The 27,869-nt window shown below is 35.1% G+C and overlaps 2 protein-coding genes and 2 long non-coding RNA genes across 20 annotated transcripts in view; 3 read left to right on the top strand and 1 right to left on the bottom strand.

The window, feature by feature from the left end:
- Positions 1-632: 632 nt before the first annotated feature.
- zpax4 (zona pellucida protein AX 4) lies at positions 633-5,790 on the top strand. Its single transcript, NM_001204179.1, has 19 exons — positions 633-757; positions 832-926; positions 1,013-1,102; positions 1,199-1,326; positions 1,775-1,915; positions 1,984-2,058; positions 2,131-2,301; positions 2,387-2,483; positions 2,570-2,793; positions 2,864-3,017; positions 3,088-3,296; positions 3,432-3,549; positions 3,628-3,833; positions 3,943-4,060; positions 4,165-4,334; positions 4,417-4,514; positions 5,215-5,321; positions 5,390-5,657; positions 5,739-5,790. The coding sequence occupies exons 1-19, from the start codon at positions 735-737 to the stop codon at positions 5,746-5,748; spliced, it is 2,502 nt and encodes an 833-aa protein (NP_001191108.1). The 5' UTR covers positions 633-734; the 3' UTR covers positions 5,749-5,790.
- Positions 5,791-5,871: 81 nt separating this feature from the next.
- On the bottom strand, positions 5,872-26,823 carry si:dkey-19b23.10. Of its 6 annotated transcripts, none has more exons than XM_087260903.1 (12): positions 26,609-26,823; positions 18,290-19,116; positions 18,072-18,193; positions 17,773-17,883; positions 13,258-13,481; positions 11,171-11,322; positions 10,987-11,090; positions 10,771-10,831; positions 10,106-10,194; positions 9,891-10,025; positions 7,140-7,240; positions 5,872-6,423 (listed from the first exon to the last, which is right to left on the bottom strand). In XM_087260903.1, exons 2-12 carry the CDS (start codon positions 19,059-19,061, stop codon positions 5,949-5,951), a joined length of 2,346 nt encoding a protein of 781 aa, XP_087117029.1. In that variant the 5' UTR covers positions 19,062-19,116; positions 26,609-26,823; the 3' UTR covers positions 5,872-5,948. The 6 variants fall into 6 exon arrangements, with proteins under 6 accessions (XP_087117029.1, XP_087117026.1, XP_087117031.1 ...); XM_087260900.1 differs by having other exon boundaries at positions 17,773-17,925; positions 26,609-26,747; XM_087260905.1 differs by lacking the exon at positions 26,609-26,823 and adding an exon at positions 19,822-20,120.
- Positions 9,048-27,869, top strand: part of LOC108190658 (uncharacterized) — a 38,294-nt gene continuing 19,472 nt past the window's right edge. For 2 of the 12 annotated variants that reach the window (XR_015495532.1, XR_015495538.1), the window contains exons 1-6: positions 9,048-9,176; positions 9,268-9,311; positions 11,006-11,095; positions 13,296-13,515; positions 20,673-20,803; positions 24,818-24,888. This is a non-coding gene — a long non-coding RNA (uncharacterized LOC108190658). Of the gene's footprint in view, positions 9,177-9,267; positions 9,312-11,005; positions 11,096-13,295; positions 13,516-20,672; positions 20,804-24,817; positions 24,889-26,623; positions 27,053-27,869 lie in introns of those variants that run through there. The other 10 variants (XR_015495529.1, XR_015495537.1, XR_015495527.1 and 7 more) reach the window with 7 other exon arrangements.
- Positions 13,819-16,871, top strand: LOC147835957 (uncharacterized). Its single transcript, XR_015495539.1, has 2 exons — positions 13,819-14,868; positions 14,990-16,871. It is a non-coding gene; the product is annotated as an uncharacterized LOC147835957 (long non-coding RNA).

Below are 27,869 nucleotides of genomic sequence, written 5' to 3'. Positions count from 1 at the left end.
ATTGCTTGTTTAGTTCACATACGTTCCAACTTTTAACTTTCCTGTGCATTTACCATCAACAGTGTATTTGCCAACAAATGTCAGCTATCAAATATCAGGCTCGCGGAGGTAAACTGCTCTTCTCTTCTCAAATTGTTCATGACAACAGCAATAGCTACCATATGTGCAGACATTTGATTGAAGTCATTAGTCAAACAACTTTCTTCTCTCTCCTATGGTTTTCCCTTGAACTTGCAACATGTGGGAGAACCTAAAGCTCTGGATTCTTTGTCCGTTTTACAAATTACATGATGTCTAGCATTTTTTCAAACAAAGAATCGCAATACGATTCAGTGTGGTGGATGTCTTTTGTTTCAGCAATTCTTACAGCAGTGACTAAAGCGAATATTACATAAGTTAAACGCTGCAACTGTTCATCTTAAAACTAATTTGTCTAAGTATTGTGGAAAACACTTTTCAACTGAAATACAATTTGCATAAATTATTTCTTAAAAAATAGTTGCAGCCAATTAAGCCTTACATTTGCCCTAACAAGCACAGCTGCTGCTGAAGTAGCCAATCAAACACGCCTACTGCCTAACAAGTCAATTACCCTGACACGTTTAAAACCCAGTCAGCAGGCAGTAGATTTGTACTCTAAGCCGTTTTGCTTAGGATATTGCGGTTTAGTGCTAATGTAGTTTTGGTTCTAATATAAGTTACCATACTACAGACACTTCTGGTAATCAGTGGCCATGGCGTTAGAGTTTGTTACAGGGTAATTTATTTTACTTGGAGTATGTTTGTAATTATAATAGGAATCAAAATATAACTTTGTTTCTGTCTTTGTAGAGGGTTACTTCTCCTGTGTGCAGTAGCTTTTGCTCTTCCTGACTTCAAAGGTTCACTTCAAGGTTCATTTCAACAGTCTCTTGTGCAGCCACAAGGTAAGAGCTTACCAGAAAGCATTATCACCAAGTTTAATGTCTGTGTTTGTCTCATTTTTTTATTTTATTTTTTCTCCCCTCCCTAGTTCCCATTCAGGTGGAGTGCAAGGCCCACTATTTGTTAGTCTCCGTAGACATGCCACCATCTGGTCTGAAGCCTCGTTTTGAGGCCGTTGGTGTGTTTTGCTGCTTTTGTTATATTTTAGTGGTTTTTGAGTTCTAAAGCTTGTAAGATGTCCTCACCCTATTTAACCAAATTTCTATTGTCTCAGATGCTGCAGGTGCATATTCTATTACGGAGCGCTATGCGGCTCAGTGTGGTTATACTTACTCTGTCCAGCCTCTTCAAGGTCGTGTTTTTCTCAGAGCCTCTTATTTCTCCTGTCATGTGGACAATCAGGTATAGAACATGGACTTACTTACTGGTGGACCACTTTCAGGATGGTCGTCATCTAGTTCCTGCTACTGGCTGGGATTCGTATATAATTCCGCAAAGATTCCTTGACTAAAGACTTATTCCATTACTTTTTTTTTTTTTTTTTTTTTTTTTTGGCTCACGTTTCTTGTTTTGGAAGAGCATTTCATGATCCTTTATAAATCCCAACTAAATGTACTGCTTTCTTGAGCACATTACATCAAGTGTTGGGTTTTGTCATTTAATGTCTTAAATTTGGAAAGCTATTTCAGCACCGATGCATTCTTTAGAGATTCTCTTTAATGACAGTTTAAGTGCCTTTCAGATTTGAAAGAATCAAACTTATCCTGGATTACAAATGTTATCTATGATACCTGAAGCATGAAGTGTAATCTTGAGCAAGTAACTTTATTTATTTTTTAATTCCTTCAAGATTGACAAGGTCTTCAACTTCATGTTTCGTGTGGTTCTTGCGGATCAAAATGGGCTGGAATCCTTTTTCAATGTCTCTCAGACTTGCACTATTCATACTTTCTCTCCAAGAGAAGTTGTTTGTGAGGAGAACTACCTGGAGGTATGAGTTGATCTTTATGTAATGCTTATGTCCTACCAATCTTAAACCCTTGCTTCTCAATCATCTAGGTGTCTGTGAAGGCGGAGATGCCTTGCCTTTCAACTAGCATCATGAAGGCAGAGTTCTCTGAAACCCATGCTGTGGTGGGTAGTTTGCTCTTGTCCAAGTCTTTCAATTAAAGAGACTTTGGTTCCAATTGCTTTTCTCTCTTCCAGGCCCACAGTTCAGCAGTAGAGGCCTGGCAGGTTATTCTACAACAAGAGGGACAACGATCCAAAGTTATGTCAACAGAAGAGGCTGCTTCTCTGGGGTACACTGTAATGGGCACATCTGGCAGACTTGTTTTTCGGACTGCCTATGGTCAACCTCATGCAACTGTCAAAATGGTATGGAGATTTGATTTGAACTGATTGGTCTGTTCCTTAACTTTGTTTGCACTAACATTTGACTATTGCATCAAACTTAATTCAGGTCAATGATGTCGCAGTTGAAGTGATCCATGCCACAGTGTTTTTCAGACAGACCTGGATGGTGGTCATGATGGACCTAGTTGCATCGTGCTCAAGGGGTAACGACCACTTGTATTAGTCATTTGCATTACTGAAAGGCACAATGAATTCAGGTGCTTTATTTCAGCATTGCTTGTAATTCCAGATGAAGGTCGTTTTGATGGCTTCAGACTTCAGTGGAGAACTCCTGCAATAATGACTCCACTGGCTGTAGGACTTCCTGTCTTGAGGACAGAGTACATGGCCATAGGTGTTGATGGTGAGATTGTGGATGAACTGCCTGCAAAAGAGCGTGGCTACTCTGTGATGGTGGTTGGGAATACTGTAGAAAGTAGCATCCCCTTTGGCGCTGAGGGAGGGTACAGAAAGGTATGAGTCTGCATCACTTATGATCCAGAAAACTTGTGGATTTTACATTTTTAATCCATCTCTCTTTCAGAGCTTCATAATGGATAATGTGTATTATGAGATCTACACTGTCCAGCTGGCCTACCAACAAACGTATGTGGACCAAAGTGGTATGGTGACTAAGAAAAATGTGGTCCGGCAAATTTCCAGTCCACTAGTTCCTCGTGTTCTCTACACCGTTAACAGTGAGTTGGAATTTTCTTGCATTAAATCCTAATTTGTACTTTATTTTAATTAACTGTACTGCCTTTCCAGAAACCAACATTGTGGAAGAAGTTTTCACCATCTATCTGGGCAATGTACCTACTGATGTGGAACTGGTGGCTATGGAGTTTAATGGACAGGAGATCTCTGTACTGACTGCCATCCAGATGGGCTATTCTGTCACTAGAGTCTCTGAAACAAATTTAACCTTTGCATACATCATTAGGGTGCCGTTTCAGGACCAGTTTGTTGTGAAAAAGGTGAGTGGGTATAGAACTGCAGCTCAAAGAAATTACATTTTTAGTGGGTGCTACAATGGTTATGCGGGCCACATTAATGTAAATCAAATTTAACCAAATTTTTTTTTTTTTCCCCCCCCTTTACGGTGTCTTAAGTTTGTTTCAGAGGGTGTTTTTGAGTACGCGTTGAATGTTAAATGGACTTTGAACATCCTTCCTCAAATGGAGACATATTACCACTATTCCTTTGTGTCTGCTGTGGTTATTAAAGCCTGTAAGAACCTTTAATTCAGGTTTTTCATTCAAATTAAAGTTGTCTGCTTTGCACTGATGGCTTTTCAACTTTCAACAGCCCCTCCAGTCTTTGAGAGCACGTGTGCTGCCAACGGCGTAAGCTTCAGGAAGGAGCATCGTGGCTATGATCATTTGTGGGACTTTGCTGTTGGGCGTCACAGACTGACCCCACAACTGATGTCAGAGCGTGGATATATCGTGACCAATGATAGCAGCGCCTTAATAATGGATATCCCTCTATTTACAGCTGGATACACATATGAGGTCTGTTAAGCACTTGCAGGATTTAAAGAGTGCCCCCCTCTCTCTTCCCCCTCAATTGCCCTTTCAGTGTCTGCCTGTAGATAACCTTATGGACCTTACTTTGTTACAGGATATTACTCTACAACAGTTCTCTGCCAAATTTGAGATTTTCACAAGAAATGCTAAGACGCTGGAAACTGTGCAATCCTCAGCTAGACGCTGTCTCTTCCAAACCACAGAGCTCTTGGGTAATGGTCCTGGTGTACTTGTGAAGTGTCTTTTGTTGAATATTATGGGTCTTAAGCTTGAGTGGTGGTTTGCATGCCATTTTTAAACTGTTACTGTCTTGTAGTGTGCTCTCCTGAGGGTGTTATGACTGTAGTGAGCGACATCACTAAAGCAATACCTAATGCAGACCCTGCCCGAACCACGCTATTAGACCCAAGCTGTGGACCCAAAGAAACTGATGAGAGGAGAGTCTTGTTCTCTTTTGGCCTTAACACTTGTGGCACTAGAGTTGAGGTGGGTTTTATTTATTTATTTTTGTAGTTTGTATATACTATTGAGGTTTCGTAAAATCTAATTGCATGTTTTTGCACTTCAGATTGATCAGCGGTATGTGACTTATGAAAATGAAATAAAGCTTCATGAGGTATATTCCTCTGACGCAAAGCCAGTCATCACTAGAGATGCTGCGTACAGGTATATTTTATTATTATTATAGGAACTTGAGTAAACTTACTATTTTAAGGCTTCTGTGTTCTAAAGCTGTAGGTTTGTAGTGATAGTGGAATGGAGCTTTCTAAAGCGGTGAACTATTCAACTCTTGTATTGAGTCTTTTGCTCTTTACAAATCAGTGCTTGATTAGGACCTCTGCTGTTAAAGTGTGGAAAAGCACTTGCAATGTTCACAACTGACCAACTTAATGTAATCTACCAATCACAATTTAAACCATTTAGTTTACATAAGGCATGTTTTTATAACACCACCAATGACTGACTAGTAAAATAAGTTATTCAAAGCCATTGTATCCCAACTGGTCCTACTCTATTGAGCAGAGCAGGGATTTAATCAGTAATTCTTGCATGGGAGGTGAATGCTATAAGGCTTCTGCTGGCCTTATGCACTAAACGACATTGCAGAGGCTTGGTTTGGTTAAAGCCTTACTAGTTAATTGCATTTTAGTTGAGTTACTGGTGTGTGGGACTAGTGCAGTGCTTTATGAAATGATAATGGGTAATGATTGCTTAATCATACTATACACTTAACCCACGAGGCTGTCTAATCATTTCAAGCAGTCACATGGGTTTAGTTGAAAATGAGGATGTCCCTTATATATGATTCTGGCAAAATCAAGCTCTGATTGTTCATGTGCCACTTATCTCTCTCTACTTCCTCCAGGGTGATTGTGAAGTGCATTTACCCAGTACGTTACCTTGAAACCCTTTCAGTGGACCTGAGGTTCAAAGTTGATGTAGCTGGAATTGGAGTAATTCAGTCTGTTATGGGTAAGTTGAAAATCTTGTGTCTGAACTTAATTTGACTGCAGTAAGTCATTTCGTTTTTTCTCTTTCAGCTCCTCCTAAAATTGTTGAGACTGTGCAAGTTCAGGAAAGTGCTGTGTATCGCCCATCTTTTCAGGCAACTGTTATAGAAAAACCAGTGCAAGTCCAGGAAAGTGCAGTTTTGCGTCCATCTTTTCAAGCAGCCATTGTTCAAAAACCAGTGCGAATCCAGGAAAGCACTGTTTTGCAGCCATCTTTTCAGACATCACTCATACAAAAACCAATTAACTACAAGCGTATGGGCCATTTGCGCTGGTCTGAAAACAAGCATTCTCCTAGGTGACTTGTAACTTTAATTTTCATATTATATTAATTCTAATGACCCATGTAACCTATTCTCTTTCTTTCTCCCCCCCACAGGACAAAATAGAAACTTTTTAAATTTGAACTGAATAAACATCTTAAGACTTGATTTATGTGTGGTTTCATGTTTGAAATGAAATTCTAAGTACTACTTCCTGGTGTCTGTTGACTCTGTAAAAAGATGTGACCATTCTTGAAAGCTGATCTTTTAATGAGTTGTATTAAGGCTTTAAATCAAACTGTACAAGTCAGTTTAGCAAAAGTCAGTTATTGAGTATCAGTCCATGGCTTACCGACACTGTCGTGAATGGCCAAGTGAAGTCCATTTACCAAAGAGCTTCTGTTATAGAAAAGGCCACTAGTTTCTACACCATGCAGGGAGCTCCATGTCTGATGTCCAGTGTGGAGTGGTAAAGGAGTTGCTTTGGACACGATCTGAGGGTTCTGGGTGGGAGTCATGCAATTGGTGCTACTGGTTTGACATGCATGTGGAGTCTTTGTGCTTTGTAGAAAAGCTAACTGATTTTGTGACTGGACCAAATTCTGAATGAGACTTTGGGTTAGGATATGATTTTGATGGTGGGTCTGTGTTAAAATTTGTTGGTTTGGATGAGCCAGTGCTCTAGTCAGGTTAAGACCATGATGGTGGTTTGAGGTTATCTGTAACTTTTCTCTCCAATCCTCTTGCTGTTGCCGGTGAATCTTCATGTGAGCGTTTCTACTTTTGATTTTATAGAACATTCTGAAAAGACAATTTGAGATGTCAATGGGTTAATCACTAAAATTAACTAAAGTAACAAATTTTAAGTTATAGTTTTTACATGCATAATGTAGTGTACAACTAAACTAGGGCTGCACAATACTGGGAAATAAATTTTAGATTGGGAAGATTCTATTGGGGGCTACATAAAACATAATTCAAGCTATTTGTATAGCACTTGTAAGTCTTGTATAAGCATTTTAATTGAACACTATTTCTATATTAAAACAATCCACAAAAATACATTTAAAGAAAATGCTAATTAAAAATACAATGTTTTAATGTTCTGAAGAGTTAATTAATTCAGGTATACAGTAATAGAATAATCAAATGGAAAATAATACTGCATAGTCTTCATTTTAATAAACAATTCCATAAAATTGATTGTTATTAATCTTTAAAAGTTACAAAAGGTACCTTTTCTTAGGCCTGAGTTCTTTTAAAACTCACACAGGGCAAAAAAAAAAAAAAACACGTGTTAACAAAAGTTACATTGCAAATACTTGTGATGAGTGATCACATTTGTGATATCGATTCTGAAATGATATTGTACATGCAGCCCTACTTAAATCCACAGATAATTTTCATAGGCCATGTTTAACAAAAGCATGCATTTGCAAAAAGTTATGATCTTTAACATGACGAACCAATCAAATCCTTTATCACAGACAAAATAGGTCTACTGTATGTGTACTTACTTTCCACACTGTTTACAGGGAAAGCTTGTGGGAAGTGGTGCAGTATTAATCAGTCTGTCAAGATTGGCTTGATTCACAATCATCTTTGGGGCAGGAGCAACCTGTGAAAGATGAAATGGCATGTTAACAATTTTTTTTGCAGTTACTTAATGGTCTATATGCACAGCTAATGTTTTTCAGCAAATGATGACCTTCTGGTGAAATGTTTGTGACATTTCAATTTCATAGAGTTCCTTTTACAGCATCAATGATGTTATTCAAATATAATCAGTTAAAGAGACCTTTTTTTATTGATTAAACGAGAGTACAGAATTATACATAAAACGGTATACAAGGGAATTAACAACAAAAATTGATCATGTACATAAGTATTTTTCCAACAGTTGGGATGTCTAAATAGCTTTGGTATTACTCTGTATAGAAGTATCAGGAAATAATACAATTTTTTAAGATCAATGAAAAACAGTTTACAAGTCCGCATACATTTTTTGTGGATGTGGTACTTAAGAATTAAAATTAAAAAGAAAATGTATAAGATTTTTTGTTATTTTGTCCATTTCCAATAATCCAGAGTTGCAATCTATAAATAAATAACATTTTACCAGTTATATTGATAGATTTATAAAACACTTTAAAAGTAATATGGAAACTTGGGGCCAAAACCGTTTGTGTAACTGCAACTGAAAAATAAATTAAATTGTTTCTGGTTCCATTTTACAAAAACAAAACAAGGGTTAAAAACCTTCTATAAACCTGATAATAAAATCATTGCATAGATAGTATCTGCAGTATTTTAAAATTTGTTTATTTTACTTTATTGAGAATTATGTATTATATCTGACAAGATTTTTTGGAGAGGGGTCTGGCTGCAGACTCGGTGCAGATGCAATCTGAATTGTATCCAATGCTTTTTAATTGGCTCACCTAACCCCACCCCTAACCCTTCTCGTCACAGTAACGTCACCCCATTCAGCGCATTGTGTCTGACATTGCATCTTTGAGCGATGCAGTTTCAGTTTGCATCATAAAGGCTGTGTCCAGACTATTGGATTTTTTGGGGGAAAAAAGTATGAAGGGAATTCTTGTTTTCATTTAACCATTGCGAATGCCTAAATCTCTTACATGATTTAATAAGTCTGTAACAAAAATGAATCCTTTTTAACATAACCATTCCAAAATATGCACTTGTTTTTGAATAAAATATACTGATTGTCCCAGATAATACATGAATGGGGGGAAGTTATGCTTATAAATCAGTTTCCATGTGTTCAAGGCTTGTTTATGAAAATTGGACATAATAGGAATTTAAGAACACTTAAAATCACAAGTTAGTAAAAAGTGTAGGCCACCACATCAGTTAAACAGACTTACGCATCCATGTGGTTGTTAAAGCGTAAAAACAGATGAAAGACACATTAGCAGCGGGCTGGTGCAAAAACTCCATTGCAAATACTGGGGTAAAATTAATTTCTATATTTTAAAGACATGACGCGAAAAAATAGAAGTTAATGCAGTGCTTCTTGTTTGGTCTGATACACTTTATATTGTATCTCAGCCAGGCAGTGAAGATCGCTGTGTTTTTTTATTTTTATTTAAGAAATCAGATCTGAAACATGGCGATTATCTATGAGATGACAATTTACCGGAAGCCCTAGGGCTGGCTGACTAAAATTAAAAGTCCGTGTAAATATACTCCTTTGAGCGTTTTAAGTCACATTTAAAAACATTGTCAGAATGTCTTCCAATTATAATGTGCAAGATGAAAGCTGCTGACTATTACACGCTTTTTAAAGGACAGATAAATGGGCGCTGCTAAAGAAACTTAACATTCCCTCCACCGAACATAGTAGCCTGCTGATTTTATTAGTTTGATTTACTTTCCTCAAACTGAGTGTTTGACGCGCATGCGCGGCATTGCGCGCTCACCAAACGAGGCTCAAACAAGTCTGTGAAGTTTACTACAGTGCAGTCTGAGGATCTTTTTCGCCGTTTCAAAATGAAGATACTTGCTTGAAGCCAAGGGTATATCCGTAAAATGTAAGTTAAGGGTTGTGGAAACATTTCTCAAACGTATTTACAGCACAGTTTACAGTAAACTGTAGGCCTATGCTACTTTGTTTGTTTGAAGCGTTCAAAGTTTCGGACAACTTGGAGGCTCAGTTAGAGACTATGGTAAGTTTGCAGATGTTTTGTATAATTAAAACAACGTTTTCCACTGTATTGCAAGTGATAAAATAAGCTTTTTCTAAAATTCGAGTCAATTAAACCCTTTGATTTGAAAATGTATAGGCTGGCGGCACCTGCTGGCCAAAACATTGTAAATAAAACATGTTTTGGACAGCCTCATTCCTGAATTCTCCATTAAAATGGCTATTTTAATTGCATTTTTATTGATTTTAATAGTCACAAAAAAGATATGCATAGACTGTAGTCTCAAATATACGTCATTTGTTTATATATCATAGCAATGTAATTTCAATAATCTCATATGTTAACTTGAATAGTACATCATGCACAGGCATAAACATAGGCATGTAGCTATAATTTCTTTACTCACAAATTTCTTGCTGCTGTATTTTTTTGTTTAGAGGAAAACACACTGGACATAGCTATATATTAACAACCAATATATCATGGATATGTGATTATATAGTTATATAATCAAGCTCTGCACCACTGATTCGAATTTTGAAAACAATTCATTCAATGTTTCAGTTTCAGCTGCAGGAGTTCAAGTGATGTCGGTCCTACCTGACTGATGACAGCTGCAAGTCTTTCTGCCTCCAAACTTTCCTTTTCTCTCTCCCTCTGCTTCCTTTGTTTCTCTGAAAGTCTCTTGGAGTTGTAGTAGAATTCAATACACTGTGATACTGACTTTGTTCTTACCTGAAAGTATAAAGATGCCAAATCGCAAATGTGATCGCTAGAATTCGGTGACTTAGAGATTTAAATAGTCAACGCTTTACCATTTTGTGTATAAAGGAGAAGTCTTTGCCATAAATTGCGAATGCTTTATGGAACATTTTCTGTTCATTTGGAGTCCAGATATCCTTGCCTAGATGGAAACAGAATTAGTCTTATTTCACAACATACAGTGCTCAGCGTATATACTGTAAGTACACCCCTCACAAATCTATTTTTTAGATATATACATGCAAAATAGTACATGTGTGCATATACATTAGATTAGTCAGTACTGAAGCCAAATCTGGAGCTTATCTAACAAAATTACTTATGATAACCGTCCAAAAACTAGTACATCCAAATTTATATATTATAGAAAAATATTAAACACAAATTCAAAAAGAGGAAAAATCAAGAGATTAGAGAAAGATTAGAAAAAAAATTTCATTTGTAGGTTGTAATAAATATATTTTTTGTGCAATAGTTTGCTTGAATTTAATTGCATTAACTTTTCATTTCTAAATATTTCTGGTGACTAAAATATTATTTAATTAAATACAATATATCTGTTTAATACATCTGTTTTGTTAAATTGCACCAAATTACATTGCCTATATTTACTGACACGTGGATTAAAATTTCTTTTTCAAAATGGGGTGTACTCAATTACGCTGAGCACTGTGTTGGCTTAATGTTTATGTGAATCTAGAACCCATCAGGTGTTTACCAGAATAGTGATAGTTTTCTGATGGAGGGGAGTTTGTAAACAACAGCATCTCCAGCGCTGCCTGTTGAATGAAGTGTTGGTGGAGATGGAGATCAGGAGAAAGATATTACATTGTTTTGTTTATATTATAAATATATATTACTGTTGACATTTAGAAAAGGTAATTTCAAGTAATGCATAAATATATAGATAGTAATTAATAAATGTTGTTCTTACGAGTATGTCTCCTTGGCAGCAAGAAAGGCTATGAAGAGCAAGCTCCAAGTTGGCGCCACCTCCTGGCAGAACACTGGAGGCACTCAGGTCAAGAAGATTCTCCACTGAGGTTTGAAATAACTCATTAATGCATTTTCTAGAAACTGTTGTTTTAAAAGTAGCTGTGATGTGTTATTTTGATTACCATGCTGTAAGAGGATGTCATGTTCCTCTAACTCCACCCAAGGTTTCCATAATAACTCCTCCCGGACTAGTTCCTCTGAATGCATGCCGTGTTCACTTTCAGTTATTAGATCTGGTATCTCCACTTGATACTCTGGGCCAATATTTATGCACCTTGGGTGTGAATTAATAGAAAGAAAAATGTCTCAAATTTGACATATGGATTCACCAAAACAAGAACAACAATGTTTGACAATACTTAAAAGTTTTTTTACAGATCAATTGTCATTTAATTTTATCTTTTCAGACATCATATTAAGTATGAGGTTTATGATGATATCAAGCTTTCTAGTTGCAAGGTAATTGCTGAAGCTTTTATTGTGGGAAATTGTATTGTGTTGATTTAAGCTGCTAAAAAGATTACTCATAACTAGTGCAATTTTTTTTTTAGATTTTTGCGGAGAATTTTGTAAAAAAAAAAAAAAAAAATCTGTGGATTTATGCTGAATGATTTTGGGAGTATTGAAACCAAAAAGTTAATATATGAAATAAAAAAAAACATCTTTTTAACTTTTATATAATGTTTACAATGCAAATTTAATTGTATTATTGTAAATGAATGACATGAACATTTTCTTATTAGTCAATAAGATCACTGAAATTAATTTAAAAGCTGAATAAATATAAAATTTGCACACATTTACACTAGTAATTAAATTGACTCAAAGATGGGCTAAAAATCTCCGGATTTCTGCATGCGCAGATTCTGTGTGTGCCCACTCAAAACCTTATAACAGGTATAATTAATAACAAAAATTCATTCATTGTCATTCGGCTTTCATTTTAGAGTTTGCCACAGTGGAATAAGCCATCAACTATCCCAGCATATGTTTTATAAAGTGGATGCCCTTCCAGCAACAACACAGTACTGGAAAACACCTACACACTCATTGGCACACACAACCAATTATGTTTACCCTGTTGCTGTGAGGCAACAGTGCTAACCTCTGAATTGTTTCATTGTGTATATACATGATCAAAGTAAACAAATACTTCAACCAAATGAAATTGCAGAAAGATTATAAAGTTGGTAAAATAGGAAAAGCTTTACAGTACAGTTTCATTATTATTTATTGAAATCAACAATAAGAAAAAGCCAGATTTATTACTGTTAATGTTAATATTATCTTACAGAAATGTATTATTTAAAAACTACATTTAATAAAATATATACAGTTCAAGTCAGAATTATTCGCCCTCCTGAATTATTAGCCTCATGTATATTTTTCCCTAATTTCTGTTTAACAGAGAGAATATTTTTTAACACATTTCTAAACATAATAGGTTTAATAGCTCATTTCTAATAAATGATTTATTTTCTCTTTGCCATGATGACAATAAATAATATTTTACTAGATATTTTTCTAGTATTCAGCATAAAATGCCACTTAAAGGCTTAACTAGGTTAATTAGACAAGTTAGGGTAATTAATAAAAGGGCAAATAATTGTACAGCTGTGTTTTGTTCTGTAGAAAAAAAATGCTAAAGAGAGCTAATAGTTTTGACCTAAAAATGTTTTTTTTAAATTTAAAACTGCTTTTATTCTAGCCGAAATACAACAAATAACACTTTCTCCAGAGGACAAAATATTATCAGACATACTGAGAAAAATTCCTTGATCTGTTAAACATCATTTGGGAAATATTTGTAAAAAGAAAAAACTAATTCACAGGGGGGTGAATAATATTGACTTCAATTGTATGACTTGTAATCAGATTAAACCTATGATTTTGCTGTTCCAAAATATTAGAATTTTTTTTCCTAAAATAAAATATATTGTGTTCAAAGGGGAAAAAGTATTTTTTTTTTTTTACCCAGACATTTAAAAAGACAATATTTTAAAGCAGTAATCACAGTACCGTGAAACTGATATTTTTATCCAAGGTTTTCATACCATCAGAATCTTATACCTGGCCAGGCCTAACAATATATTGGATTATTAATTATCGGCATATGTTTATTAAATACAAACAGATTTTTAAAGACAAGACTGACACAAACAGTCAACTTAAACTGAAAAGCAGCAGAAAACTATTAAATGCGTCTAACCTTTGTGAATCCTCATCTTTGCTCTCGTTTGTCCACAGTGCTCTGTTTTCCACAGCCAAGGAAGACAGCAGGTTGCAGAAGAGCCCTGTGCCACTGCGTGTCGGGTTCAGCATTGGAGGTGGCGTATAGTGAGATATAGTTTCTTCCCAGTTCTTCATGAGCTCCCTGCTCAGCTGGATCACACTGCTGAAAGGCACTCCAGTATAGACAGAACAGGGAACATTCTACACGAGACAACAGGAAAACACAAAGCTGCAAGTGAGTGATGATGCATAGCCTATCAAATTTAAACAACTCAAAACAAGATATTAGTAACTTTTCAGTTCTTTCTGATTTTCATATATATATATATATATATATATATATATATATATATATATATATATATATATATATATATATATATACATATATATATATATATATATAATATATGTATTGCGTGATCTACTTTTTGTTTTGTTATATACATGTATATGTGTATATATATATATATATATATATATATATATATATATATATATATATACACATTTATATATACAATGTTTTAAAATTTTTGAGGGAATGGGCTATATGATTAGAAAGTGATTTTCAGCCACAGATAAACTTCCGGTAGAGCTGTGAACCTACACTGGTCTCAAGGTTCGGTTACAATTATCATGCCATCGATTCGGTTCAATTCGATATTTCGGTGCATCACGGTGCATTGATGGTGCTTTTCATACACAGTTTTATATTTTCTTCACAGCAGCAGTTCTTGTATTAAAATGTATGAATATATTCATATTTATATACTATTTGTAATACAATTTTGTCATTTTAAATAAGCAGCGGCGATCACAGTTGTGCACTGTGTGTGAGTGTGTGAGTGTGTGAGTGAGTGAGTGAGTGAGTGAGAGAGAGAGAGAGAGAAATGGAGTACTTTCATTCTCTCTATCTCCATGAAATAGGGGCTTTTTCTGTTAAATTCAGTGAAAGTCTGATCCAGCAAACACACAATGTGAAATTGTGCACAGTTTATGAGTTTTAAGTAGTTGGAGTGTTGTAAATACTCGCGCTCGCCTCCTTCACGACTGCGCATATGAGGTAAATGACGTCAGTAATAACCGGTTATGGTTATTACTGAACCGATACCGAAGAGTCTACATCGCGGTGCACCGAAGAAACTATTAATTTTGACACCCCTAACATCCGGTAAAAGATAATGTGAATATTTTAAATTTCATAAGGTTTCTTTTACAACACTGACAGTATAATTTAAAATACAATTAGTTAAACAGACTTAAGCTTTCATTTAGTTGTTTAAGCGTAAAAAGAGAGCAGCAGGCGAGCACAGAAACTCCATTAAAAATATTGAGGTAAAATAAATTTCCATTTTTTAAAGACATGGAATGGAACAAGGGAATTTAATTTAGTTCTTTTTGTCTTGTCTGAGACCCACTTTATACCGTATATCAATCAGGCAGTGAAGATTATTTGTTTTTTAAAGAAACCAGATTAAACACTGCAATTTATAATGGCATGACAGTTCACCAGAAGTTCTTGAGCTGGCTTACTGAAAATTAAAATCTCTATTCAAACATTTTTGAAAGAAGTCTCTTGCATTTAGTTTTCATATTTTATTTTAGGTGTTTTTAACTTGTACTACAGAAATCAAAATCAAACATACCAAAATAAATAATAAATTAAAATAAATATTAGTAATAAAAAATAACAGTGCTTTTCATAGGTTTGAAATGTACTTGGATTGAAACACCACTTATCTACATCACAAAAATAATAATAGTTGGTATGTGTGACAAACAAAACATTATTAATTTTCAACAATAATATTATTTTATTATGACACTGTTATACACGGTTTCTTTTCAATGGGTAAAAGTAAAAAAAAGACTGTTGATATAAAAAAGAAAATGACTATTTCTCTTTTATGCTATTCAGGAGCCATGTGCACCCACTGACAAGTAGAATCTGCTTGTCTGTCTTTTAAGTTCAAAGCAAACTTGAATGCCAAAGCATTTTAGATATGTATATAAAATAGCCTATGTAATGTAGCCTAATAACTTCATCAAATTAATAAAACTGTGCGTACACAGCCAGTTGCGAAGACAAGCGGAAGTAGGCTTAAGTAAAAGGGTAATGCAAAAATGCATACAATTAACAACAGCTTTAGAAAACAAGAGATTTAGAAACCCGACTGGACTTATACCAAGAAGGCATGTCTCTGTGGGTCTGCAGAGCATGAGACGGTCTGTGGGAGTGTTGACAGGTCTTGAGCACACTGAACTAAACAGCTAAATGAGAGAAGATTTTCTACTACTTCCTCGATCACAGATTTTTGATTTAATTAGGCTGATAAAAAAATTGTGTAAAAGAATATTTATGTGTGTACAAATATATAAGAGTATGTGTTTGTGTATACACACACAAAAATATAAGTAAATGCATGTACACGCATTATAAAAGTACATCAAATAACAACAACGATATATCAATAGCAGGTGATACTTCTTTACTTCTTTCTGGAATCCTACATGGGGATTCCAAATTAAAAAAAAGTTTTCAGGTTTTCTCTTGATTGTATAAGTTTATTCAAATTTTCTAACCACTACTAAACAAATCCTGCAACCATTGGCCAAAACGAAGGGTTTCTGTATTTTTCCAAAAACGAGCCATAATAAGTTTTGCATGCAATAAGCAGAAAGTAAAAAAAAAAATCTTTCCTGAGCTAGTAAAAGTGCTTGTGACAAGAAAAATATTTGGAATACACAGTAGAAAACGTAGACATCTGGGCATATCATATTTTAATAGCATGGATAAAAAGCATAGAATTTTCTCCCAAAAATGTTCAACCAAAGGACACTTCCGTAAACAATTATACGCATTGATCAGGAATATTTGGATTGAATTTGTAATTCTGGAGTTATTTGTATTCTTATATTTCATTTACATTGCAGAAGTTTGAATGATTTATTAATTGTCTGGGTCTGTGCCTTTAGACAGATACTGTGCCTTTCATCTACTGTGATACTCTTTCACATCTTGAATTCGCGCCACTTTTATTTTCTGTATGTTCTTTGCTTTGGTAAAAATTAATCTGTAAAATAAAGAATTTTGCCCACCCCATCAAACGTTTTAAAGTAATGTATTTTAAATAGGATAAATCTCAAGAAATGTTTTGTATTAGGTTGGTTTGAAATGATCAAAGTGCTGATTTTCTTTGTAGAAACCACAATACACTTTTTTCCCAGACAAACAGAATTTTCTGAAATATGTTTACAATTATTCATTAACAAATGATTTTTAGTATTCAAGTCGCTTATTTCATAAAAAGTCAATAATTAAGAGAAGTGCTTGCAATACAAAGTTTCAGATGTTGTTTAAAGCAAGCTAAAAAAAGAGAGCGATTAAGGAAACGCAGTTTTCAAAGAAAACAACATTTTCTTCATACATTAAAATGCACCATGCTTTTGTGTGATTTTAGCAAAAATAATGATACTAATAATAATGATAATAATATAATGCATTTTAAGGATGACACAACAAAAATGCAAGTTATAGAAAATACAAAACAATTTGTATTTAGAACAAAATAGATTTTTTTTTAGGAATCACTGCAGCCCCAGACCCATTTTTACATTTAAATCAAAATAAAGCATTTAATCATTTAAAACTTTTAAAATTATAGAATTTAGTATGATCATATATTATATATTTTCAATAAGTACGGATTAGAATAAGTATGTACTTAGTGTTTGTTTTAACCCTAATATACCATTTATATAGATGTAGACATGGTTAGGAAGATCTGCTGCAGGTCAAAACAAGCATCAGAATGGGGAAGAAAGGTGATTTAAGTGACTTTGAACGTGGCATGGTTGTTGGTGCCAGATGGGCTGGTCTGAGTATTTCAGAAACTGCTGATCTATTGGGATTTTCACGCACAACCATCTTTAGGGTTTACAGAGAATGGTTCGAAAAAAGACCACACTGGGTGCCACTCCTGTCAGCTAAGAACAAGAAACTGAGGCTACAATTCGCATAGGCTCACCAAAATTGGACATAGAAGATTGAAAAAATGTTGCCTGGTCTGATAAGTCTCAATTTCTGCTGCTGGATTCAGATGGTAGGGTCAAAATTTGGCTTAATGCTGTCATGTCAATATTGACCAAAATTGGACGAACATTTCCAGTACTTTGTTGAGTCTATGCCATGAAGGATTAAGGCAGTTCTAAAGACAAAAGGGTGGTCCAACCTGCTACTAGTTAAGTGTACCTAATTAAGTGGCCAGTAAGTGTATTATATATTAAAGGAAAACTGTTTAATGTGTATACATCATTTCCTCCCCTCAAGGGTTATACAATAAAGTAGCATTTTGTGCAGTTGAGATGATTTCTATGCATAAAAAAACACTTTTGTCAATTAAACTTTAATGCAGATGCCAAATGTCTTTGACCAAAATATGTATATTCCAGAAAAACTAAATTGATTGGCAAATAATTGGTCTCATACCTGTGTGCTGGAGCAACCCAGTGGTTTTTCCGTGGACTCAGAACTGAAGTTCAGTCCACAGCCGAACCGTGATCCATCTCCTGGCACTGAAACCTGCATTTGGAGACTGGCCTGGTGCAGAGAAGGTCCAAAAGAATGAGATGATTGTCCCATCTATCAATATGAAAAAAGTAATTATATGTACAATGATTTATTTAAACATTGCTTGCTGGCATAATCAGCTAAAAGTACATCTACAAATGATTGTGAAGCTATCAATCTAATAGGCTCAGCAAAGTCCAAATGTGCAGCCGACACACCTGAGGCCATGATATGTGATCTTCGGATGTCCCAGGCTCGTGACTCAGCTGTTGCTGCAAGCAGGACTGAGGTTGATGATGTTGAGCCAGGGAAGGGTTAAGGGACATTTGCAATGAACAGTCTAAAAATGAAAAACATCGAAAACCACAGTTCAGATCTGAAAATGGACACATTTTAAAACTGATCACTACACAAAACATGATTATTTTACTCGTACCTTTTTGCACAGAGTTTACTTGTTTCAGATGAGGCCCTCCGGGCTCTGAGTAAACCATAGAGGAGTTTGGATCTTGTGTAAGGTGCTGCGTTAAGTCCATGCCGTCGTTGTCATCAGCTTGTAGCTGGAGCCAAATGGGTTGATTAAACCTGCCAGTAGAGGGCGAAGGTAGAGAAGGAAAGAACTGCAGCGCTCCATCTGCCTGTGTTTGTATTTGTGATTGGCTCAAGATCTGACCAGGCAAGAAGTGTTGAGGTCGTTTGGGAGGAGAGAAGGATGAAGGAGGCAGGGGTGTCGGAGGTGGACTGAGAACCAGAGGGAAGGAGAGCGCATGCGATGGAGGAGTAGTATTGCTGAAGCCGATCTGCTCTCCTCCGCTTAGCATTCGTGAAGTGCTACGACTACAAAACGCCTCAGAGAAAGAATCCAGCTTTTGCTGTTGATGCCCGGTTGTTTCATACCTCTCCGCAGCCTCCTGTTGGTGGCAGTGAGAGTTCCAGTCGGGCTCATATACTCCAGCTTGTGCCTTGTTCCTGTTGAGTACCATTGAGGGCACTGGTGATGTATTCCCCCAATAAGCAGCGCTCCCTGATTGATCTACTCCATTAAGAGTGCTCCCAGTGCGCTCTTCACACTGGACCTCAAATGGACTGAGCCCAGAAATTGAACCTTGTTGGTAGAGGCTGTGGTTTGACCTTTGACCTTCAGCATGAGGTCGAAACATAGGAGCGAAGGAGAGCGACTCTGGATCAGGAGATGTATGGTCAGCCATGTGTTGTGTTGCAAACGGCTTCCTCAAGTTAAAGGGCACTCATAGCATCTGAGAACTGAAAAGGCACACAAAGACTATCAGAAATCATCTAAAGCCTTTCAACCTCACGAACGTTAGTGAACCAAACCACATGAACAAGTACAAGGAGCTGTTTTTCTCAACTGCTTAGTAGTTTGTTTTCATCTTGGTCTTTTTTTAGACAATAATGCACAGAGTGGTACGACAACAGTACAACAAAGTAAAACAGACATGCACAAGCCGAAATGTCAACAAGCATCAATCAGAAGGTGACAAACAGCCTTTGAGTTGCTTTTTACTTTCTCTCTCATCCTTCTTCCTCGCTCTTTTTTTACACTCACCCATGATTGTCTCCCTCGGTCCATACCTGTTGCTTTAGTTCGTGTGCTATCTGTTAATGTCGACTAGTGAGCTGTGTCTCCAGCTACCGAAATTAAAATACAGCCACATGTGAAAGCAGGCTCTGCCTCTTTCTCACTTCTGCGCAAACGCATCATACTTGAACGTGAAAACACTTTCTCACACACACTTGTTTCACAGGTGCCACCGATCAAAAAGGTAATAGAGTCCCCCCCCCTTTAAAACCCTGAACCGAAAGCCACATCCTGAGGAAATAGTCACGGATCTCCCTCTATCTCTCTCTTTCTGCATCTCCCTCCCTCTTCTGTGTTGCTCTCCTCCTTACCCTTCTTTCCTTTTCAGTCTATTTTTATCTCTTCTCCTACATCACAAGCATACTCACAGTCTCCCATAGACTATCATCTCTTCTTGGTCCAACGAGGATCTCAATCATGGTGGACGGTAGAGCAAACACCAAAATGACGCCTGAATCCACCGCAACCCAACTTTTCTTTACTTTTTAAAACGATTAACAAAAGCTGCAAGATGAAAGCGTGCTGTCTTCAGTGAAGTTGGAAGGCTGAGAGACCTTTTGGGCTTATTGTTCTGGCGTTTCAGAGTGTTATCTTAAGATTTGCATCTGTTGTGGTTAGTGACTTGAGTGTAAAGAACGTAAGAGTTGTCTAACTGGCAGGTAAAGCGTGGGTGTTCGTGTAAGTGTATACGACATGAGTGAGAGCTTCCTGTCGGGTGTGAGAGTGTCGGTCAGAATAAGAACATGTTTGTGAACTTTCTCATCTTTAGTTAAAGTGTTCGATGTTTAAATTAATTGCTTTATTTATTTTTTATTTTGCATGCATGCATATTTGTCTGAGTGTTTTTGTGCATGTGTTTGTGTGGGTGAAAAGAAGAACAGTGTTTACACCAGTGAGAAATTGTGGTTTCTCTAAAACATGTGACGGGATGTTGACCATGAAACAGCGACAGAGCAGGAAGTGGACAAGGGAAACCTCCGTACACCCCGCCTCCGCTCTCTAGCTCTTTCTACATGTGTATCCCTCTTATACAGTACCCACAATATAAAATCGTTTCCATACCACATATGCATTGTCTCTGCACCTCTATTTCCACCCACACACAGTGTTTCCCTCTCTTTTTCTTTGTGCTCTCTTTTTTTCTTGTTTCTCTCATGCTAAACTCTTAACCTGCTGTTCGAAATATAATATAATCAGGCATTTTTATTTTGAATGACAGGTCAATACTACAGGTCCACCCACCAACGTGTGTCATATCTCGGTCAGATGCATTACACTCTGAATCTGGACGGCCCACGCACGGGTTGTAGGTTTGTCAGTTTGGCTGATGAGGGTGATGTTAATTCAGCGGTGAGTACAGTATGAATGTACCTGCAGGAGTCACCTACACAAACCTCACTATTAGCATAATGTGGGTGGAACATTAAAGGTGTAAGACAATACACAAAGCAGACGGATTCCTGGATCATAAAAAGTGCTATTTTTATTTTACGCTCGCATGCTATTTAGTTTTTAATCTTTTTTTTGTTGCCTGCTTTTTTTTCCTTAAAGCACCATTTATTTTTACTTTAATTGATTTCTTCAGGTAATCTGAGAAAAACTTAATTTTAACCATCCTACAGTTCTTTTTTGTGTGCATATTTAATCATTTAAAATTTGAACTTAAAAAGTGGGGTGACGGTAAAGGGGGACTGAAACAACATAGGATATAATTGATGGAAAGAGGAGTGTGGAGGCTGTTTCTAGTTTTCTGTCAGATGTGTGAAAGAGTGAACAGAGGAGGGGGAAGGCAGCAGAGTGGTTTGGACTTTTTTTTTCCTCTCTTTCTTTATCATTCTATCAAACCGTTTATCTTATTTACGAGACAGACTTTGTAAGTGCATGCAAAGAGTTCACAGATAAATGCGTTGACAAATGTAGGAAGTGGTGAGAAAGGAATGAGGAGAGCTTAGTCCTACTGAATGAATCCTGCAGTTTTGGGTTATGTAAATAAATAAATGTGGTTTTTTTTAAAGTGCAAATTGTGTCCCCAAAAGATACAGTCTCTAGCAAGTTTAGACTTCGGGCCCTTTATAACTTCTCTCCTGAATGATGCAAAGTGAAATGCACTGATGATATATTTTAGGAGGAAAAGTTCATGTGTTTGCGCTTCAGCAAAATCAGAAAATGAATTGCGTGTTAAGTTACTTTCCACAAAATTTGAGGAGTCACAATTTCCAAACAAATACAATAGAACGCATGTGGCCGTAAGTCTGGGACGAGAATTACTGGAACTTATTGGCTGCTCGTATTGCGTGAAGTTCTTTATTTGTACTGGATAAAAGGGATCAAAGCTAAATTGCTAAATATAAATGTAAAATTCTGTTTCTGACACATATAATATATACCATAATAATAATATATAAATATATACATATTTTATATAGTTTTGACAGCTCTATTACTTAATTAGTTGGGTTTTCCTGTACTATAGGTACATGTATAGCATTTTATCCAGTCGGCCCATACATAAATTAAATCAGTTTTAAAACTCCCAAATTCTGAATATTATATGTAGACCTGTCACGATATCTATTTTTCGCGATGATTTTTTTGCGGTTAAATATATTGCGATGAATGACATTATTGTCATTTTAAGACCATTCAGAATGACAAAATAATATCACAATGCAAGTAAACTCTTCCAAAGAACACATAATATTTTATTCTTAACAATATTTAATTTAATTATAGTCATTTTAACAACTTTATAATTAGAGATTGGAATCAGAATGTGAAAATGTATATATCCTAAACAAATAAATAATAATAAATGTTAACAAAAAAGTGCAAGGTAAAAAGTAACAGAGGCTGCGATATCTGCTACCAGATCTATTTTTAGTTATCAGGCACCCACATGAAAATATACTACAGTAAATTATAGTAAATACTGTAGTGTTTTTTTAACCATACTCACACTGACACCTCCAGTAGAGATGGAGAGGTTCACAATTAGCTTAAATGTTGCTAGATTTGGTTTTTATGTATGAGCAATGTATATTGCATCAGCAAAAATTATTGAGGTCATGTCCATGTGTTGTACGATAAGTCGATATTGATTATTGTGATAGGCCAATTTATGTGCAAATACAAAAGTTGATGAAAATGAAAAAAAATAACAGTTTGGATTATTTTAATAATATATTTTGCAGGGGTTCTGCTGTAAATTTCAATATTAAAATTATCTAATATAAAAATAACAGTAATGAGGTCAACTCTTTCTGTATTTCTCTGGAACACTGCAGCGTCATCAATATAATGATTATTGGCAGGCATGTTCCACATACTTATGAATTACAATTATTATATGGCGTTTCTTTCATTGTTGTTGTTGCTGCTTCATTAAAAAAATAAATATAGTGTTTTTAAAAGCTGTTTCATATGTTCGCCACGAAAGCCTAAATTCTGATGCACATAGCATCAATGAAACATCCTCAGGAAAGTCTTGAACTTTCACACCATATCCAGTATTTGTCTGTAAGTATGAAATCTAATAAGTAAAGCTAACTGACATCATGGTTTATAGATTTTGTTTATATTAAGCTGGTTATTCAGTACTTGAAAGTGGTGCCCTCAGAGGACATTCTTACAATATTTGCTTTGATCACTGTAATTAAACCTTCGAAATATTGGAGCATTATATTGGAAAGAAGAAAACTCTACATTGATTAAAAGTATTTATCTGTCAAATTATTCGAAAAAACATGTAAATAAAGACAACTTTGAATATGAGTTTTTATCATCATTATAAAAAATGCAGATAAAGTGCTCAGCGTATACAAGTACACCCCTCACAAATCACTCATTTAAATGAATTTTTTCTATAGGATGCTTGCTTTACAATATTACATTTGTGCATATACATTAGATTAGTCAGACTGGAGCTAATCTAACAAAATAATGTACAATAATAATCTAAAAATTTGTAGCTCAAATTTATATGTTAGGGGAAATTATTCAATATTTAAAAAAAGAAAAAAAAAATCTAGAGAATCAAAAAGTGTATACAATTTTGTTGAAATTTTATAGTTTGTAATTATTTCCCCAATATTTTGCATGAATGTAAAATGTATTTTTGTTCTATTTCTAAAGATGTTTGGTGACTAAAGATTAATAAAATATTACTTTATTAAATATATATTTTTAATAATTCTGTTTTGTGTAAATGCATCAAAATACATTACCTTTATTCTCTGAGAAATTGACTTTTTTTTTTAAATGGGATGTACTCATTTATGCTGAGCACTGTATCAAAAATCTCACATTAAATGATTTATACACTGACTACAGTGAGATTTATATTTGACCATTTCTCTCCTGCACTTTTATAAAATAATTTCTTGAATTTCTTGCTTGATTACAAATGAAGCAATTAAAAATGTGGAACACAAACAAAAGATTTGATCTTTCCAAGCAGAACTAGACATTATGACAGGAAAAAGCATGTCCTATATAATATATTGATATTATATTGGTGTACATTTTTCCCAAAGATGCAAATCCCTTTTTACCATACATATCCATTACCATACTGATATTGAAATTTTTTTCACAGTCAAATAATATAGCGCATTCATACACTCTAAAATGCGGGGGTTTTTAAAACCTAAATTTGGTTAAAATCTGGACAAAACCAACTGCTGGATTAAAGTTAAATAAAAAACATGGTTAATTAAAAAGGTCAATATAAACACGCAATGACTGTAAAGGGATCTTTTAAAGGTAAAACTGTAAAATCAAACCCATTTACAGTTTACATAAATCAAGTAATATCATATACCACCAATAATTGATGTAAAATAGATGTTCTTAGTGATTATAGCTGAACTATACTGAACTTTATTTTATTAATAATAAAAATGGTTTTTGAAGTGCATTGCCATTAAAATTTGACCTAACGCATTTTACTTAGCATATCGGTCTCAAAGGCCATTACATTTATTTTAAATGCATTTATCCAATATAAAAATTGAATGTGCTATTATTGCAGTTTGAGTTTAAGTTTGAGCATCATGAGTTTGGAGTTTGAAACAGCTTGCCTAACCCCAGCGTAAACACTGATTTCTGTTGAATTGAAAGGAGCGTCACTTATGCTTATTAAAGCTAAATTTGGCCGCAGTGATACAGGAAACAGGCCTTTGGTGGATGTGAACTTCCTCTCATATTAAAGAAGTCACTTAAATTATTCATAGACAAATTATTACTATTCTATGAGTAGGGGGCGTCCTGTCAAGTCTTAATAAATTTGTTTTCATTTGTTTGTATATTTTTGTTGTAGTGTAAACATTGAAAATTGTGGCTAATTGTTTTTGTGTATATTTCCAGGAATGAGCATCGCATGGATTAGCGATCTTCAGCATCGCATCATGAGGTGACTGGATGAAATTATTTGTCAGGTGAGCTTCTTTGCATAAAAATGTAAATCTGAATTGATTTTCTCTACATTCGATATTCATCAATGAAAAACGTCACAATCATTTAAATATTATTGAAGGCCTGAGTTTTTTAAAATGATTTAGACGATGCAGTATCACAGCTACAGCAGTGACCAAAAACAATGTCAGGCCTAACAGTATTGTCATATTGTCGCTCAGATTTTTAAAAGAGTATTCTATATTTGGAGAGTATAAAATGCTTCCTCATGCACAATGCTTTTATCTGTTTCATTTATGGTTGCACAATAAAACCTGATTACTCAGAAATGAGCAGGAGAATGGCTGATAATCAAACATAAGAAAAAATATGGAATTTAAATTTGACCAATAATAATATAGGTATGTGCCAGAGTAGTTGGTGTTTCATTTGTCTGTGTCAATCCAAAGTAAAACAAAAAGGAATCATTTTAAAGTGAATGAGTGAGAAATAAGTCATAATGCAGCCCGTGTACACTTCTTTATTTTTAGGTTGTAAAGTCAAACCCATATTCTGTAATCATAATCTTAAATCCTGGAAAATCTTTCATCTCGCACTATTGTTTTCCTTATTCTGAAAGTCTTGATAGCACCATCGTTGCATTTTTCTTTTATTATTTCAGCAAATAGATTTGTGACAAATATTTGTTGTACTCTCCCATTCACTGTGCTCTGTGTTGATCTAACTGTGATTGATAATCCGTAAATGTCAATTACACTTTGGTTAGTTGCTGTTCAGATTATATTCCTCATATTTTGATGCTTATTAAACTTGTATGGTCATTAAGTGCAAATGCTCTGCAAATGACTGCTCTGGATCAGTTTTGGCCACAACTGCAGCACATTACTGTCCAATCAGTGTGTCAATGGAAGAGTCTTGCAAACATTTTATTGTTTGAGATTATCAGTACCATAATCATCAGTGCGACTATTTAATGCACATAAAAGCTGACCTACAAGAGGTGTCGGCTTGAAGTTACCCCTCAAAAAAGCTAAACATTAAATAAAAAAGATAAAGTTGGTTTGTGCACCGAACTGAGAAAGGTTTGTCGGACTGTTTTCACATGATTATGCGCTATATAATTCTGTTTTCGTGAGAAGGACTCACAAGCAAACATACTGTTATCAGATTATCAGACATTTAGACACGTTCTACATTGTCATTCACAATGTACAGAATGTCGCAGAAGCTACTATAAATTCTCAAGGCGTGAACTACTATTACTTTAAAATACTAGCACATTACTCAACGGAAAAACAAAGACAAACGTATTAAATGTAAAAAGTGATATCTTGTACAGCTTAAAATTCCACACAGTTTAATTCACGCTAACGTTTCTAGCATGTCCTCCATCCTAAATACTTTTCCTAAACTAGGCCTCAACACCAATGAAATCTTTCGTGCAGCTCACACATTCATGTTGCTCAGCTGAAATGATTTTTACGCAAGTCTGGTGCGATGCACAATCTTTCAAACACAAGTGAAACACTCCAGCATCGCTTTGCATCCACAATGTAAAAGCGAACAAGATGAGTGTGAGCAAAGCTAGCTCTATGTCTTACACAACTTTGTTTTCTGGATTTAAAAACATGTGCAATACTCTTCTGACATGCCTACTGTATATGTCAGGTTAAGCACTTGCTAACTTACTTCGCTCTCTGTTCTTTGCTGACTTGTTCATAAACAAAGTAAGATGTGACTTACCTTTCTGTTTTGAAGCGGAGGCCTGCTGGACAGTTGATCTCTGCGAGCTACATTTAAGCCTATGAGCACGAGTGAGTGAATGAAGGAGGGATGCACTGTTAAGGCTAGATAGACTGAAAGACATAGAGAGACTGCGGAGGCGTTGGTGATGGTTAACTTTTCGGTACGGCAATCTTCTCTTGGTTCCTCTGATCTTCTGAAGCCTTTGTCATTGTGATCCTGGAAACGAGTGAGAAAAAAAAACATCATACATCATAGAGAGAGAAAGAGAGAGAGAGAAAAAAATGGTGTTGCTCCGACAGACCTCAGAGGCAGCTCTCTCAGTTTGACAAAGTGCCTGTCCTTGGCCCTACTTTTTTCACTTTCTCTTTTTTTTATACATTGTTTATGTCATTGTTTTTTTATCACTTCTAAATACTGATTGGGAAGAAGAAAATCTACAAACTTGTGTCCTGTCAGTTGTAACATTTTTTGTTCCATGTTGTAGTTTATAACGTAGCTCAGTTTGTCTTCGAAACAACTAATTGAATGATATCAAAGATTGGAGGCTTTGCCATCGCATAAATCTAATATTTAAATCATATCATATTATATGTTATTTTAAAAATGTGGGGTTATTTGTTTAATACTCTTTAAAACAATTTGCATTTTAAGGTCTGGCAAGCCCAGAAGTTGTAAAATGAGTGTACATTGGTAAACCTCAGTGCTTACACTCTATGAATTAAATCAATAACAGTCAAAAAAAAAAAACCCTGGCTGCTTAATACAGTACATGACCAACCCAGACAACACAACGTTTTAGACTAGTAAAAATGGCAATAATATTCACACAAATAGCAGTGTTACATTTTCAATATAAGCCCCATAATGCAGTTTGAAAGCCTAAATACATGGAAAACAGCCTTGAACCATGTACAAACACTTTCTTTCTACTGACATAGTCGTACAACCAATAATTAACAGATTAATTTACAATATACTTTTAAACCACTACATTATTTTATAATAAATTAGGTAGTGATTATACAAGTAGGGCACAAAAGATTTTAATGTAAAAAAAAAAACATTACAGGTTTTTAGTCGAAAGAGAAAAATATAAAAAAATATGAGCCTAACAACAATATATACCTAAATTCAAAATTACAATGTGCATTTATGCATTACATGCTGCAAAACATCTTCTAGTAATGAGATATAATATAATGAATTATAATAGTATAGTAATAGGCTTTGGCACCGTGTTTTAGTTCATAGATTGAAC

The sequence above is a fragment of the Danio rerio genome, chromosome 7 (genome assembly GCF_052040795.2).
Source record: "Danio rerio strain M-AB ecotype USA chromosome 7, GRCz13ab, whole genome shotgun sequence".
Lineage (NCBI taxonomy): Eukaryota > Metazoa > Chordata > Actinopteri > Cypriniformes > Danionidae > Danio > Danio rerio.
This window is presented reverse-complemented; position numbering and strand designations above follow the sequence as displayed.